Below are 17,938 nucleotides of genomic sequence, written 5' to 3' on the forward strand. Positions count from 1 at the left end.
AACTCCATCCGAATATCAGGGCTGAACATGTCTATTATTCGCAACAGACTTCTAAAATGGTCGTCAGTTGATGTTATCTAAGTACATCAAGTGTGTCAGTTCACACTTAGCACGTAGGCCATACTTTATTGTAAAACCATACAAAACCAAACGAGACTCAACAAATCCCCCTGGAAGATCCCCCCGGTATACTGATGGGCTCTGAGGTACGCACTGATAAGGTGGTAGTGCTGATGGCTGACTTGCGCCTCTTAAGGCAGTCTTTGTTGCTAGTATTTGTGATCGTGGTAGGTATTGAGGACCCTCTGCTCAGTGACTTGACGCTGTGTACATTTTCATTCCACCGCGGTGGCAAGTTTTCTTGCTACTTTGGAGGGGCTCGAGGGTTTGAAAACAGCTTTGAATTTGAATATAATTGATCTGTCGTGCCAATGTTACCATTTCGAGCACCGGAGAGCTTATTGTTGATGATTTGGCCAAACTTCCTAATATCGATATTTCTGGGGTGTCTGAAACGGCAGAAGACCTCTTCAGTGAGATTTACACTTAAAGGTATCCCACTATGATCTGAGGAGGATCTTTTCAGTTCTCTACTCCTAAAAGTCCCATTATCAGTTATTAGAGTAATATTAAGGACCTCCTCCTAACAGTTCTCCAAGATGTGGAGTACTGTATTGCCCTTGTCACACATAGATAGGTTTCTAATGATAATAAAATTAAAGGGACACTCAGCTCTTTTGTTGGCTCTTGACCTGCCCCAAAGGGTATGCCTCACACTGGAATCGCAGGCTGTCAACAGATTGACCTTCATAATTGTGGTGGTGGTGGTCGATGGCTGTAGTTCTCTGGTGATCGATAGTGCGGGAAGTAACTCAAGCCTGTTCCAACATGACCATGATTAGGTCTGTGCAATTCAGATTCTGGTTCTTTCTTGTGAGAATGTATGCTCTAAGTCTGTTTCGGCCAGTATCCTTTATGCTGTGGAATAAATTGTAATATTTATTTTGGAGTCTTATGATGGTTCGGCCTTCTCACCATGCTCTGTTTGCGTAGGAGGATCATCTCTTCTCGTGGGACAGTCAATCTTCATCTCCTACAAAAGCTTGTTGCTGTCCTCGATTGGATCCGGATTGTCAGGGTTTTGCCTCGAACCTTAAGAAAAGGTTGGCTTGCCGCTTGGGGTTCCTAGGGTTGGATGAGTTTGTCCTTATCCATGCGATTTTTCAACAATGAGATGCGAGTCACCAGTCTCCTGGGAATCTCAACGTAAAAGATAACCTTCGTCTTTTCAAGGATTGCTGATCTTATGATACGATAAAATCTCTGCAGAATTGATCCTTGACCCCCTGGGAGGAATCAAAACAGGGAATGCATTCTTCCGTTCTCTCTTGCCATCCAGGAGATGTTTGATTTACGACAGCGTGGCCTCAACACTATTCCACATCTCCGGCGCCAGTTTGCCCTCAGCGTCATTACCATACGTCAGCGCTACCAGTAGGTGACTCCTGCCCACGTCGCGAAAGGGTTTCGCAGTTGGTGCCCCGTCGATCGCCTTTGCTGTTTCATTGTTTAGTGAGGTTAATTGACGGGTCGATCTATTGCGTACTCTGTTCGTTTTGGTATTGCTGTTCGGACTCATCTTGAGATCAATTGCGGTTGAAGGGAGTAGGCTTCGAATTCGGCTGGTTTTGTCGGAGTTTGCTACAGTTTTCTTTCAAAGTTACTTAGCATTTAGTGAGACGTTCTTCGTCCCGCTCGTCATCAGTACCATCCTCCTCATTCACTCATTAGCAAAAGTCCTTTCTCCTTGGGGGCCACCGACGTCGGCGGTTTTCAACTAGGAGTACTGTGACTGCTACTTACTACTTCCAGTTCGACCACAACGGTTTGTAAGCTGGAAATTGTCTGCTGCCTCGTTCCAGGAGGTCCCTGTGGTTGGCTTTAGGCTGGTACCAACTGTACTGCCCTCCACCGACACTATCTCTTGACTGGATGCCAGCAGTTCGTCCTCAGATGATGCGCCTAACAACAACGTCTCCTCACCTAGAGCAGTTGGACTCTAACGTCGTCCGTTTTTCGTTTTGCAAATTTTGAGTCAATGTCTTCGTCCCACGAGACAGACCATCGATGCTGGTATTCTTTTTATACCGGGAATTCTTCTTCCTCATTGGGAGAGCTTAGATATTTCAAAATATGTCCAGGCACTCTTTGACATTCAAAATTCAGGATCAAAGTCAGCCGCCCCTAAAATTATCAAAATTTTGTTTTTAATGTTCAGAAGGAGGAAGTGATTTTTTTTTTTTCGTTTACGACCTACGGCTTTTGGCCGAGTTTGGTGAAACGTCTTTCAATCGTATCTAGAGAAATTTACAAAATTTGAAACGACCAGTTTTAAAATCTACATCATGGCGAGCGTTTACAACGTTGGCGAAAAATCGATGCGTGATGAGCTAGAAAAGGATGATGAATCCGAGCAAGAAGCAACTGAAGAAGAAACTAGCGCTTACCTTGATTTCCAAGAGGGTGTGCAAGATACCCTGAAAAGCATTACTTCGGAATGGATGTGGGAAGACGAGGAAACATTGAAAAACACCTGTAATCTATGGGAATATTTGGAGAAGCAGCCCAGACCTACAGAAGAGGAAGAGAAGAATATGCCTGTAAGAGATAACAGCATCTATTTTCCATATGGACAAATCGAACCGATTGAAGGAAATCTCGGCCAACGAAGTGAATATTTGCCACTGGTATTCTCTACGATATTGCCGTCACCATTTACATTGTATCGTTGTATTTCGTTCAGTGCTCGGGCCAAGTATATGGAAACATATCAATCGAGGTAAGTTGGGGACTGATAGCTGTACTCTTACCAAAATTCCCCCCTCCCCCTCCCGCCCTTATCATGACATGCCTGAGAACTAAGGCCTGGAATGCCAGCATCTGAGAGACATTGCAATCTACCCAACTATGTCCTTTTCACTGAACGCGGTTCCAGGCACTTTCTACAAAGGAGGCGGGATAAATTTTTATAAATGGGAGTGTAACATGCCTTGGTTTGGCGGGGGGTGATTGACTCTCGGATCGAAGTTATAAATGTGACGCCAGCTGTGAGATTGTGGTGTTGTTCTAGTTGAAGGCCTGTCTGGTATCAGGAAATCTAACCTTTCTGTTGAGTTTGCCACTGCAGATTGTCGAACATGAGCTTGACTTATTTTTCGGATCTGTCTCTCGGGGTGGGCGTCGCCACGAAGGCTTCCTGTTGTTGGTCTCAGATCGAATTCTCTCCGATCTCCCCGGCCATTTCGCAAAAAGGTCCAGCAACTTCGACTATAAAGAACTCAGCCAGGTCTTTGAATATGAAGACCCTTTTTCTGTCGTGTCGACTACTATGGACTGAACGTAACATCTGGGAGGGTTGTTTTAACTCATTGGCAAATGTAGCTGCTGCTCGTTGTTGGAATCCAAGTCGAAAAATTTTCCTGGGAGACGTAATGGCTGACTATACTACATCTCCACTGCTGTTGCTTCGATGTCCTCCTTCCAAGTTGCGCGAAGACCTAGTAACACGTAAGTTAATGTTCCCCCAGTGGCTATTATCGGCGCATCGTATTACCGCATTGCACTGACAGTGAAAAAGCTCGTCCACAATCTTGCGCCGTTCAGGTTACTAACTTCCTGAAGCAACCTCAATTCGAACTATGTTTTTCGAGGAGATCCTAAGGAAACTCGGGGTATTTTGCTAATTCCGGCAATAGTGGCAAAACTCAGATGAGCATGTTTAAATCTAGATGATGGTGGCGTTAACGTCCCGACCGGTACAGTTACATGACGAGTCATTTTAGATCGCTGGCAATTATTGCAACCACAATTCCTGCAATCAGTTTTAACAGATGGCCAAACATATCTCTTTTGTCCAGTTTAACGGCGGTATTTGTTCTTGGGTGGCGTAGGTGGGCAAGCTAAAAGCTCGGGTTGGAGATCGTGAGTGGGAGTGGGTGAGAAAGACAATCGAGCTAGAACAATCGCGTGGGGCTTGATGTTCAGCGGCATCTGTTGTCTCTGGACTGGACTGGACAGGGATGCCTCAGCCGCTCCCCCTCCGGACATCTCAAGTAGCCGCCTTACGAAGGTTGAAATATACCACAAGCGATGGTCCTGGTCCTGCTCCTGCCCCTGTTGACGGCAGCGACATAACCTGCTAACAATAAACATGGTGATACAGTGGCTGGTCTGCCGTAGATATCGCTGATATAGCGACTCTCGCCTAGCCTCCGAATTACCTTATGTGGCCCTGTGTATGAAGGAGACAGTTTGGCGGTTTGATTGCTGCGACGAGCCTGAAAACATTTGAGCAAATTTGGCTGTAGAGCTCAAAAGTGCCAACTCAATTGGTCTAGGAACGAAATTGGTGAAGTTTGTAGTTCGTCCGATACGAAAAACACCCCTGGTACTATTATTGGACGTTTCCAGCAAGAGTTCCAACGGAGAAGCTTTGATGTCCTCTTTGTACGCAGTCCTGAGTCCCAAAAGGAAAGCTTGCAAAATCTCGGTCCAGGGCGTGCAGTGGTGGCACATAAATGCTGCTTTCAGAGAACAGTACCAGCGCTTAACCATGTCGTTGCTCTGAGGGTAGTAAGGCGTTGTGCGGATTCGATTAGTGCCCATCAGCTTTTCCATAGATGTAAAAGATTCGGGTCTTGGTCCTTGTCGCTTGTGGCTAACTGGAAAATTGTCGATTATTGTTAGACAATACCTATTTCCATATATCCAGGGATGAGATCAAAGTGGACTTTATTGAATTGTGCGTCCGAAACTTCGATGTTGTTATGCTGATTACACGTGTGCCTATCGATCTTATCTCTTAGACACAGAATCCATTTTGGCAAGCCAAATGAATTTTCATTTTAACCGACAGCATGTTTTTCGGCGGTTTGGGTGCCGTGGACTATGGACAATTTGGAATTTGAAAGTATGCTCTTTTGAAATCTACAATAGAGAAGATTGTTTTTCCATGTAGTTGCAAAAGTTGGTCATATAGTCTAATCGTGGAATCGGATATCCGGCACTGTCTGGGAGTTGAAATTCCAGTAATAGGCTGTAGGACGGAAATTTGCGGACTTCGACATAGCCATGTGCAGACGACTTGCCTAGAGGTTGCTTGAAGGCCTGACAGTGCCTAAATCTTGTGATATTTTAAGTACCGGCATTAAGTTTACCGCCAAGCAGTTAACGAGGTATGAAAAAGACAGGGACACTATGTGATGCTTGGTTGTAGCCCGGCCCGGTGATGAATCTTTCAATGGCGACAAAATACTTATAAAACTCTGCGACGAGGGACTTAACTTTTTTCTTCATCTATTTAGATCTGCGACAATGATGAATTTGAATGGATGAAAGCTTGCTCGACCTCCCCAGCAAGAAAGTAGTCTCATCGATGACGCATCCCTTTTCAAATCAGGGTTTAGTTTTTAAATTTTATTGCGGCAGGGGCTTGTTGAAGACGACAGGATGCATCGGTTGGCATCAGCACCAAAGCGATTGTAGCAGAAACATAGTCCGTTTGTAGGCAACCGTATCTTTGAAGAAAAGGGTCCCCTTCTACGTAGCCTATTACAATCTGGTGACCTGCTCTGACACTGGAAACTACTGCCGGTCTATCTCTCTCGAAACACCGATGAATTGAGATAATAATTCTTTCATTTTTGAAACCTCTGATGAGCGTTTTTTCTATTCCGTGTGGAGCTGCACTCACGGCGAAGGAGGAGGACGAAGTCACAGAGTTGACAATGGTATCAGCTGGATCCAGAACTTTCTGCGTGCCATTTTAAATATCTTTAAAATGTTGGGCACATTTTGCGGCAGTAGGGTGAACCATTTAACATTGAGAAGATCCCCCGAGGAAATCGTACTGCCAGATCTGCCATTTGCTTATAGAACTGCGACCGCTGCTTATCTTCGATCTCAAGCCGATGTAGCATGGTCTCCAGATTCTTTTCTGCTGACTCTGAAAAATGTTCTGGGATACTAGCTTTAAACACATTGTACCACTCTGTTTCCGGGGGCGTGCGCAGAATGTGGGAATTTCCGGGAAAACCAGGGCCATCTGATACGCCTATTGCCAGATAGTACTTCAAATTGTCGAACTTCACTCAACTGCAACAAACACCGACTCAATCTGATGGAAGCATAATTGCACAGCGCGTCTGTTGTGACATCTCTGCCACAATTCAGCCGTTAGATCGTGGGCGGGGGGATCGACTCAGGATGGCAATCAAGGCATGAAGAGAAAGATAATCCAGCTAGAAGTCGTCACACCACAGCGACATTTGTTTGTGTGCACGTCGTAGAGCTCTCTGTGCGGCGACAACTGCTGTCGATTGAGTCCGGCTGGAGCCCACAGGATTCTTCTTTGAACCTTCCAACATCTACCTTGGATTAGGGGAGTTGTTTTTCGACCCCCAAGTAAGGGGAGGCTTATCGGTTTCAACCTCCACATACCGGTTTTAGGCCGGTTTTTCACATGACCAGTTTTCTTTTCTACAGCTGAGGGTGCATTTGGTGAGCCCTTTAGAATCCATACTTTGGCCTTGATCTCACTCCTATAATAGTTGCTAGTGAATTCAAAGTTTATGACTTCTTGCTTTTCGGAGAGTAGTGAATTACTACATGGAACCCCATCACGACAAGGTGACTACCGAGGAGACCAAGCAATATTTATTACACCATGAACCGTCTATTTAATGCCTTGTTCATCATGGCCAGAATCGACTATTCCAAGGGCTTGCTTGGTTAGGGTTTGTAGATTTCAAAAAAAAGTTATCAAGAAGATACAATCCGAGGCTATTATTATCTCCAAATGAGGTGAAGGGGGATATACTGATATTCTCAAGAGAGTGAAGGTAGATACAGAATTTTGGTCTCAGAAAGGATCTTATTCTGGAGTTCCAAGGATATAATGGCAGATAGGTTCTTGAGTCAAATTGGAAAGCCCTTGTGACAGGAAGCCGAAATCAGGGTTAGCAGGCCGGAGATATCTACAGTCCAAGGATATAGATAAAGCCACCATGAAGAAGGCGGTTTGCGAGGCTTTGGAAAAGGAGTTCCACCTTATTCGGCTTTTAAAGTCACCGGCAGAGACGCTACGGAAAGCTTTTGGTGGGACAAAAATCGCCATTATCAGTCTACCGGTGATGCCTTGGCTTCGGTCACATTGCGAAGGCATGTTCCAGTGCCGATAACAGGTTGAAGCAATGCAGCAGATGCGGAGCGGATGGCCACACCAGCAGACCTAAAGTGCCTACAGTGCAAAGGAAAGGAGGGGGTGGGGCCAACGGCTCATTTCACGCGGCTGGAGATTCTCGGAATTTAGGAGAACCCTCAGTGCAAGTGGCAGATGAAGGTTCAACAAATGAACTGGCCGCAGGATCTATTCTTGTACACCATCCGTAAGAAAAATATCGATGTGTTAGTTAGTCATATCGAGCTCACGTTGGTGGCATTTATGACAAGCATCAAACGGGTCAATCAGGGACTTTCGGAGAACTAGCCTTCCAGGAAATAATAGAACACCCGGTGGAAAGCTTCATCTGAGCAAAAGGTGTTTTGCTGCTAATATTCCACCCAGCGCTACACTTAATGAGATAAGAGATGATACGAGGATGTTGGCTGATAATTATGGCAGGTGATTTTGACACGTCAGCTCTTGAATGAGGTAGCCGGATAACGAATGTGAGAAGGCGTTTTCCGCTACAGGTATTTGCAGAGCCAAATGTGGTACTCCCAAATTTTGGGACCTTATGCACTTTCAGGGAACGGGCCTAGGGTCTACAGTGGACTTGGACTTGGTGGTTGATATACTATATCCCTGAATGGTACGGCCATAGAAAAAGCCACCATGCCCAAAAGGCGACTAATCCCCAGTCCAACTACTGGTGGAACAATGAAATAGCAAGTTTCCAAGCTGCATATTTCCGGGCAAGAAGGATTTTCCAGAGGGAGAAAAACCGGAAACGATGATCGTGTGGAGACACGTAGATAATTGCGAAGCTGCTTAAAGGAGGCGATTTGCAAAAGTACCAGGAACTGCTTCAAACAATTGTGCGAAGCCGATATAAACCTTTGGAGTGAGGCCTAGAGGGTGGTAATGAAAAGCGGAGCTTTGAAGCTAGTAGCGTCTTCGAGGCATGCGTGAAAGAAGGAATACTCCCTGTCCAGTGGAAAAAGCAAAAGTTGGTGTTGCTTCCCAAACCCAGTAAACCACATAGATTTCCAGGATCGTATCGTCCGATCTGCCTGTTAGATGCAATGGGGAAAATGATGGATCAGCGCAATAGCGTGTTGTAGCGTCAGTTTTGACGCGCCCACTCTAAGGTGGATGCAGTGACCATGGTAGTGAGCCTGGCGAAAAAACGCACTGAATTCTGGTAAGTTTGTGTGCCGTGGTGGCATCGGATGTTAAAAGTGCATTCAATTCCGCCGCTCAACGAATTGAAAGCGCATAGACTGACAAAGCTTTTCCTGGATGTTAGGCGAGTCTGCTCGGGCGAACTTCTTAGAAGGAACTCTCTCGTACGGAAAGCTTGAAAGTCTTAAAGAATATGTCGTCACTGCAGGGTACCACAGGGCTCGGTACTCGGTCCCTTGCTGCGGAAAGTCATGTATAATGGAGTGCTTATGCTTCTCGTCCCTGGCTGTAGTTGTTGCAGTAATATGCGGAGGATGTGGAGGTTTATGCTACAGTAATGGTGAGATCTGGTTAGAAAAAGTCGGATTGACCTTCGCGCATGAAAAAACGGAAGCGGTCTTATAACCAACCGAAGAAAAAAAGGGCGGTGGATATATGATCGTCTCCAAGTTGGCTATCAAGTATCTGGGGGGTGATGAAGTGAGCAGATGTCGGCTAGCATCTTGCGGGTAAAGGTGGCTTTACCACGGATGACGATGGCTTCACATTTGCTGGGGTTGAGGACGAGTTTCCAGGAATGGAGGAATTTGTTAAAGGTTAGGATCATGGTATTGATGCAGTTTTGGAAGGATTGTATGCTTCGGGAAGAGGTGTATAGGATGAAGTCGTCAGCGTATTGTATGGTTGGTATATCGCCGGTGTATAAGGAAAATAGGGTTGCTGACCGATGTAAGCCGTAGGGGATGCATGCAGGAGGACTGTATGGGTCGGATAGGGTGTCATGGATGCGGACTAGGGATTGGCGATCGGAAAGGTAATTCAGAATAAGTCTGTGGAGTTGTGGGTGGAATTTGAATCTGTGGGAGAGTTTGAAGAAGTGGCCTTCGTGCCAGACAGCGTCGAAGGCTTTCTGGATATCATGGTGGCAAGCGGTGGTGGGGATGTTGTTGTTGTGGAGGATGTCAGTTTTGAGGACTTGGAGGGTGTGTGCGTCTGTTGGCAAACTGGAATGGGGGAATAATAGTGTGGTCGGTGATGTGTTGGAGCATGATGGTTGTGAATGAAGTGTTCCAAAATTTTTGATGTTGAGTTGAGGAGGGAGATGGAGCTGTAGCTGTCGGGGGAAGCTGAAGGTTGTTGCTTTTTTAGTATGAGAACGATGTGGGATTCTTTTCATGGAGTGGATAGATGTGCTGATGGGGGTCATAGGTTGAAGAGTTGGGAAAGGAGAAGGCCTAGGGTTTTCGCGCCTTTTTTCAGAATTATGATAGGGATGTGATCAGGGCCGGTTGATTTTTTATTATTTCGGGAAAGGATGATGGATTCCAGTGTAAGGGGTTTATAGGTGAGCAGCGGGGCCTTGTAGGTTGGGGTGGTGGGATCGGGAATTGGGTTGTGGATGTGTTGGCGCACCGCAGTTTCTGTGGATGAGTCGGACAAATGTTGGGTGGTATGACGGACGGTTAGAAAGCTATTAGTAATCTGTTTGGCCTGGGCTTCGGGGGAAGTATTGTATGAGGAGGACGCTGGCTATGCGTGGTTTCGCTAGGCGAGGACAAGTACCCCGGAGTTGGTTTGCTGATTAAGCGAGATACTCGCATGCTTCACGGCTTAGTGGTCAGGGTATACTGTGTACTATGTGATTGTATGAGTTGTGCGACTATTCCCAGGTCAAGGGAACTTCCTTTTATGTCAGCATACTTGCTTCCCATGATTAGGGTATGTCAATTTCGGAGACTTCAATTCGTAGGGTTGATTCCTTAAATTTTAAAAGCCTGCTTACCATTTATTTCCTCTTTCTATCCGTTTCCTTTCAGGTTACGTGTTCTCATCTACAACAACAGATACAAACTGAAATTTGTTTGCGATATTGGGTTTCGATTTGTGTCCATGGACCTGCAACAACCGCCGCCTGAAAACGAGCTTGAAGAAACTACAATCGTCCACTCCACTGTCAAGGAATACAATATGTCAATAATGGTCGGACCTAACCGATTCCACTACACAATGGACAATGAAGTTGATAGCGTTCCCTTCGACGTGCACCCGGCTCCATTGGTATTTCCTGGGGACTACCTGGAGATTCGAGGAACCATCGATTTCGTCTCGCAATTTCATTGTCGAAGCGTGTTTCCGTTGGTGTGGCCCCCACAGCAGAGCCGCCATAATATGGACATCTTTGACGCATATTTCCATTACACGATTGGGTTACACGTAGTGCCTGGACATTGTTTTATCTTCAATTTTGTTCCTTTTAATGAAGCGAATGGAGGTGTTGGTTTCCAATTGAAATCCGGACCGTATAGGCAGACGCCGTTGTCTTTGTTTGGCTATTTTGAATCGCCTAAACCGGTGGAAATTCGAGCGACCAATGATAACTTTGAGTAAGTATAAATGTTGTATCAGTTAAGGGTTCCTAAATGTCAGTGAATTTGCGGGAACTAGCCAAAGAGTGCCTTACGTGAGAGCATCGGGTAGATTTCAGCAGTCTTAAAATATCAAGAAGATGACGGAGGATTTAACCTAGTACTTTTCGCATTAAGCGATTCTCTTTTGGCTCTTCACTGGGGCTCGCATGGTTTTACTGATGGCGACTCACCACAGAGAATAATTTGCTGTGCTTCATCGATTTGGGAAATACAATCTAAATAGCTGAAATAGGGCGTTCATGTCTCTAAAATAGCTGAAGGGTGGAGCCTCCAAAAACGTGACTTTTTACTTAGATAGACAAAGGTTATTAAGTCTGTAATCTTTAAAGACACCTTTCCATTTTTCGATCATTCCTTCCTTTTGGTGATTACGACCGTGTGTCTGCTCAAAGGTCATATAATCAACAGAAATGGGAGTGAACTCCTGGCTCGGGGATTTCCAAATAGACCCATGGCCGTATGATTGGTATGCGTTCTTTTTCGCATGTAGAGGCTGGTCGGTCGGAGAAGATCATCGTCGTAGTGTGCGTGGACCATTTCTTTAAGAATTTTCTCGGTTAGTACGCCGATAAGATCAGCGATGCCCGGGAGGGCGTAAAGTTCAAGGATATCGCACACGACGAGATTTCCAGGAGTCGTTCGCATCTGGTTACTGCAGATTTGCATGGGTACGGACAAATTCATCTAATCCTAGCGTCCCCAAAAAGGTCAGGATCTCCATGGACGACTGAGTGGTGATCAAGGTGGAGTAACGCCAAATGACCAGTCAATAATTCTTACTTTGCATAAATGAAGATCAGTTGGTTCAAATTTAGGAACGCAGAGGAAAAAGTGTTCCACTCCGTAGAAGATGACACCGCCATCGAGCTTTACCGACGTTCCAACGGTGGTCAAAGAATAAGCGAAATTTTTAATAATGATGTGGGCGAAATTGAAATGCTCAAAAGAACGATCAAAACCATATTAGGCCCAATAATTTAACCCTCAACTCCTCTACTGATTCAGCAGAATAACTGTTCAATCCGTCTGAGAATGCTCAGTTGAAAGACACTTCTCCAATCCTTTGCTCTGCTGCACTAAATGGGAGCTTCCAAATTGTACTGCCCGGGTCTTATCACACAACGCAGTAAATTCCACCAATCTGTACACCCCATGTAGGATACTCATCATTCATTACAAACAGCCAAGCTTTATAGTAAGTATCCAAACTTTCACCTGGACCTTTCACTGTAGCCTCGTAGTAGTTTAAAGATATATCTCAGTCATCTAATGAGTCCTCGACTACTAACTATAATTGCCACGAAATGCGGACCACTCGATTTTTATGACACACTTGACAGACCAGTGGTAGTCCCAATACTGATTTGATGTTCTATCCTTGAAGAGGAGCAAGTACACATCAGTCCGAAGTCACCTTGTAAGGTTGAGTAAGTAAAGGAATTGATAGGCAAAGATGTTAGTATGCCATTTAAGATGTTAGTATGCCACGACGTGACACACAAATAGAAGGACAACGACATCGATCAGAGTCGTGTATATGCCCCAAAGAAGGGTGGATATCCTAATCACTCCAAATAAAAGAATAAATGGAGCATAGTGCCTCCATCATGCCTACCCACCATCGTTTAGGTTCGTTGAAATGCGGTTATCCAGGTCTTCCGGGAGGCCTACATACCTCCTCTACTTTTCCAGGTGTGGAACGGGGGAACATAGATTTGACGTGATGCCACAATTACTGGTACTAGAGGGACCAGGGTAGCCTTCCGACTTCATATGTTCAGATGAATTCCTAGGACAGTGTTCTCGGCCAGTTATTTCCGGTTGGCCTCCTGTTGATTGTACAAGGCTCAAGCGGGTAGTTGCACTATACAACAGAGATGCGTATTCCTTAGTTTGGTTAGTTGTTTTGGTAGAGACTTTAGGCAGGTATGCGCTCAGTAGAAACTGGTTTCGTACTACCGGGGTGAAACTGCGCCTCACAACTCGCGTCTATGTCTCGGCAGTCGGTGTGGCTGACAAATATATGTAGCTGAGCACTCCTGACTCAACTGACCTTATGGCAGGGTTTGTGCTCACAGAAGATGCTACCAGTGACGAAGTAGTAGAAACTGCGAAAAGTCACAAATATCTCACCGTTCTTCTTACGGTATCTAAGATGCCAAAATCAAAGCTGAATAGAAAACTATGCAGGCACATCACCTTCATCTGAAACTGGCGCGTCTACCTCTATGCCTTCCAATGGTTTCTCACCGAAGTGAAAGTGGCGGAAAGATGCAAAAGTGAAAGAAATGGGAAACTCCTCGAGACGAAGTTTAGTGGTAGTGGATGCACTGGATCTTATGAAGAGGAGGAGATGAGACCTAATGCCCTACAATTCGACAATTTCGTGGTAAACCAATACATGCAGTCCTTGAGCGAACATGAATTGAAACTCTTAAACACCGTATTGCAATTTTCGTCCGAGGCCAAGCACATATTCCACTTCTGATCGCCGATCACCAATAGAAACTCCCTGATATCATCAACCACTCCAGAATAAAACGCATCCATTAGAGCTGCACATTCAAAAGCCAAAACAATGGCACGATCATGAATATCAACAACCCACAAAAGAGGAAGATAATTAAGAGGTTGAAAGAGAAATCCTTTTTCTATATTAAAGCGAACAAATAGTTATATTGGACGAGGAGGACTACGAAAATCAGATGAAGAATAAACTCGAGAATAAATCCTCCAGAAAATCTAGGAATGATCCACCGGCAGAAGTAGTGAGGCAAGTGAATTGAGTCATTAAGGAATACAAAGTCTTCTTCGAAACAATATCTGCCAGAGCCCCTCAGTATCTCCCTAGCAATGTTGTTTCGAAAGAGAGCTTCCTCGTCTTGGCATAAATTTGCTGACGAAACCCATCCCGCCTTCCACAAGGAAAGAGTGAGCCAACGGATTCCTCCACCGCTTCATTGCAGACTACACAGTCAGAAAATCGTCCCTTCACAATGCAGGTAAAACCGAAAACCTGTTCCTCCTCCAATAATCAATCTTGCCATGCCTTCGATTCAACCGCGCACCTAACTTGCCAATGAATCGCATAGTACATCTGCCTCTTGACGTATTTTGGCAAGGGAGTAACCAATCAGTTAGCGTGCATTGCCCTTCTTCACGTTCAACCTCTCCTATAAGCTACGGATGGCATAACGTTCCGTAGCAAGGAGGGCAGCGGGGATTACTCCTTGATCACCTCCAAAGCCAGGTCTAAGACATTGCAATAAGCAGACGCCACTGGCAAGACTTTCCATGTCTGCATTCGGGCGCTTATGATACAACATCTCCTTGCCAAGGGTGACACCCATACCTGTGTTGGCCTAATAAAAAGACATCTCCTGGTTAATATGGGACCCACAAAATTCGTCATTAGCCGACCTATGGCCGAGACTTCAACTGCAGCCTTATCCGCTCCTACTTTGATTTGCTCTAAGAAGCTCGTTTTCTAGTCAAGCGTTATAGCAAGGGCCGGTGGCTTTGGCTCTATAGCCAACTCCCCGATGGATATGGGACGTAGCATCGGGATTCTCTTTCTCCAGCGCATGGCTAAAAACATGAATCCGTGTATCCATCAGCTTACCCGTCGTATTGATATTTTAAGCCTGCTTTGTGCCTGTTCAACTCCAACCAGGCACGAATGTGTTGGCATATCCACCTCCTTAACAGACTAGCAAAAGGAGCGTTTCAGAGGTGCGGCTGAAAAGTGGATCTCTGAGCTACCCACGACGTGATCTCCATCCTCCTTTGGCCCTCTAGCGTCTCACAGAGCAGGGAGCGGTCTCTTGGATACTCCCTCAATGCCCGCTAGAGACAGCTCGAAACGTGGAATGGATTTTCTAATGTACCCCAGATATCTACCTGTATCTGCCCATCATAGGGAATTAAAGCATTTCTGACATCAAGCGTTACGAGGAACACTATCCGTCGAGATCAGCAGCTGTGTGCCTCAGTTCGAAAGGCCATATCCTCAACCTCTGCAATAGAATCCATCGTTGACCTCTCTGCTCTGAACCCGAACTGCCTTGAGGATAAGTCTCCGGTAGTACGGATCGCTTCAGTAGGTTTCCTCCTCATGAACTTTTCAAGTACTTTCCCAGTTATCTCAAGCATACACAGCGGTCGGTATGCAGACGGCAGTTTGGGGTCTCCTTTCCTTTTTTTAATCAGCACAAGCAGCTTCGTGACCTTTCAATGAAGGAAAATCTCCTCCTCCAGGCAAGCGTTGAACGCGCCGAGAAACAAAGTTGGTTGTTGGTGGAATACCAGTTTATGTACTTATATCAGGATACCATCTGAACCTGGTGTAACCTTATTTTTTATAGTGTTAATTGCCTCTTCAAACTCTTATGGTGAAAAGAGGGAGTCCTCGGCGGCTTCCACGCTGTCATCATCAAATCGTACCGGATGTCTGCAAAATAACGCCCTTACAATGCGCTCCATTGGTCGGTATTAAGTATGCAGGGTTTCCGCAGAGCCCACGGATCCCCATTTACCTCGTTGACTTAATCCTGCCAGCAGCGACCTTTGTTTATCGCGCCGTGGACTATCTGTACCTTCGTCATTATGTCGCATGCCTTCTCCGGGGCGTGAAAACCTAATGTCAAGTACCGGATCTTATGACACTCCTTCCATAGATCGTCAAATTTCACCGCCCACCACTACATGGAATGCTTGTCATGGTTGGGACCCCTCTGGGCCACGGAAGCGTCACAGGGAGCCACTAGCAGGTCTATCACTGAATTTTCGCCAGTGGCAGCTGCAACGCCGCTAACTCCGGAGTACCCGCCGTGGCTGCTAGTTTCAAGAGCTTCGACGAATTTCCGGTTGTTACTTCGCAACGTTCAATGCGCATGGATGCGCCGGTCTAGTACACCCTAACAAATAGCGATAATTCGAGGTGCCATGAAGCCGGGTCCTTGTTCCGGTAATGCTAGATTAACTTTTATCTCTGGAGTGAATTGCGCCATTGCGCGACTTACACCATAGTGAGTTTATGGTGAGAATTCACAGAACTGATACCTATCGGGTCTTCTCTCCCAGTAGCCCTTTGATCGCCTGGTCAACGTTTTGATTATGTTCAGGCCTTATTCAGCGAGGACTCCGCCACTCATCGTTTTCCACATGAAAGGCCCTGCCTCCAGCTTCATTTTGCAGTGAATTTCACTGAGAACTTCCGCAAATATCTTGTCTTCCGTTGGTTTAATGAGCAAGGCCGACGGTTTAGCTTATCTTGGCTTCCTCATCTTTTCCGCCGGTGGTTTACTATTTGTAACAGCAGTGCACTGCCGGCGTGGCAGCTTGTTTCCTTCTCTCCTCCTTTGCTCTCTTTTTTGGAAAAAGTCTCTTTCAGATACGCTCTCTCAAGATTTCTACATTCCTAAGATCTAACTAGACCGACAGAACTGCTTACTCGGGTACCTTGGGGACGTCATTTCCCGTATCGTGAGTGACCCGTTTAAGATCACAGATGACCCTTGGGTCCCAAAGGAGAATAGCCTTGGAATTTAACCAAATCTCCTTTCGTTAAAAAGAAAACTTGGGAACATGGTTTGGACGTCATTTTCAGCAAGAAGAGCCAAGGGACTGAAGGAAGTTAGACGCGGCTGAAAGACGGACTTCTCAATAGATCTCAGTAGATCAATTAGATATTGTGAACAAGATAATTTTTGAGAAAATATCCTTGGAAGTTATTATATAAGTTTCTCTTTCTTCCCAGGTACGAACAACCGAAATATGGTCCATATTTTCCGTTCGACTTCAACAAAGAAAATCGTGTGGCAATTCTTATGGGAAGAACCGAATTTCAGATTGCAATCAACGGTAAATTCTACATAGACTATCCCTACCTGCAATCTGACCTACCAGGAAGTATAACCGATTTGAAAATCAACTGCGACAAAGGAATCCTTGTGCACTGCAAAAAGTTCGATAACTCATTTATTCCAGATTATGTGAAGGGCAGGACCCAACTTGTCAACTTTTCCAAATTTGAAACTGAATTCGACAGAGATTTTTACAGAACCTACTATCCGAAGCCCTTTTAAGGACGAATTGAATTTATATTCTGAATAGGGGCAGGTCTCTGGTATATTTTATTTAGCGTTCGATCGAGTTGTAAGAGTCAAAAGATTTGGAAGTCAAGTTTTAGTAAAGCACCTTGGTAACTTTGGACGCGTCTTTCTAGACCTTTCAGGAGCTTCCGAAACCACTAAATCATTCGACCTCACTCAGCGTATACAAAACCACCTTTCTGTTGGCTGCTAAGGTGAGCAAGATCCACTCGAATCTATTTAGTGCAATCAGAAAGCCTTTCGCTCTAATTAACCCACGTATCCGTCATATTCAGACATTACAATTAACCCCATTTCATCCAACCGTCTTATTACTAACAAATTCCAATCTTTCTGCAATTGATTTGTATCTTAAAACTGTATCAGCGAATACCCTCGATTTTAGGTCAAATTAACACGAACCTCTCCGTGCATGCATATATGGTTTGAAGTTAATCATAATTTAATGAAAGATAAGGCGTTATAATTTTCAGTTTGGAGCAGTTTGAAATGCAAGTTGGAGATGCATTCGCCAGTTGTGAACCAGCGCATTACCAGCCCAGCCAGCCACTCACCGGTCTCACCGGCATTCATCTAAGCCGGGGCTCCGTCAATAAATCGAATACTTTGACTGGAACTATCTGAAGAGATGCATCTTGAAGGCGAACATATCTTGGGCGTGTGTACATAGAAAATTGCAATGACTATGCACATTGCATCGACGACCATCTTAATTGCAACCTTGTTCATCCAGCAATCATTTTTCTAGTGAGAAGCATTTGGTTTTTCACGTAGAAAGTAACGTTAGGTTACGAAAACCATAGGAGTGTGGAAATTCATCATGAATCCATTGAGAGGAGCTTGTTCAAGTTCCGGTAATTAAATTTTCCGCGCGAGATGCTATGCGTCGGTACTTATTGTAAAAAGGTAGGAATTATTCTGTGACACCAGGTGAGACCGTTAGTATCTGGTAATTTGTTTTCTGTTCAGAAAGTACCTAAGACCACTGCTAG

At 45.2% G+C, this 17,938-nt stretch overlaps 1 protein-coding gene across 1 annotated transcript; it reads left to right on the forward strand.

The window, feature by feature from the left end:
- The first annotated feature begins 2,233 nt into the window (after positions 1 to 2,233).
- LOC119651798 lies at positions 2,234 to 17,030 on the forward strand. Its single transcript, XM_038055582.1, has 3 exons — positions 2,234 to 2,839; positions 10,222 to 10,788; positions 16,592 to 17,030. The coding sequence occupies exons 1-3, from the start codon at positions 2,406 to 2,408 to the stop codon at positions 16,917 to 16,919; spliced, it is 1,329 nt and encodes a 442-aa protein (XP_037911510.1). The 5' UTR covers positions 2,234 to 2,405; the 3' UTR covers positions 16,920 to 17,030.
- The last annotated feature ends 908 nt before the right edge of the window (positions 17,031 to 17,938 follow it).

This window comes from Hermetia illucens, chromosome 3 (assembly GCF_905115235.1).
Source record: "Hermetia illucens chromosome 3, iHerIll2.2.curated.20191125, whole genome shotgun sequence".
Lineage (NCBI taxonomy): Eukaryota > Metazoa > Arthropoda > Insecta > Diptera > Stratiomyidae > Hermetia > Hermetia illucens.

Bases quoted from the DNA above. Each gene is read 5' to 3' on its own strand.
- LOC119651798 (XM_038055582.1), top strand. From the start codon at position 2,406: ATGGCGAGCGTTTACAACGTTGGCGAAAAATCGATGCGTGATGAGCTA. The intron at 2,840-10,221 runs GTAAGTTGGGGA...GTTTCCTTTCAG, and splicing joins ATGGAAACATATCAATCGAG to GTTACGTGTTCTCATCTACA. The intron at 10,789-16,591 runs GTAAGTATAAAT...CTTTCTTCCCAG, and splicing joins GCGACCAATGATAACTTTGA to GTACGAACAACCGAAATATG.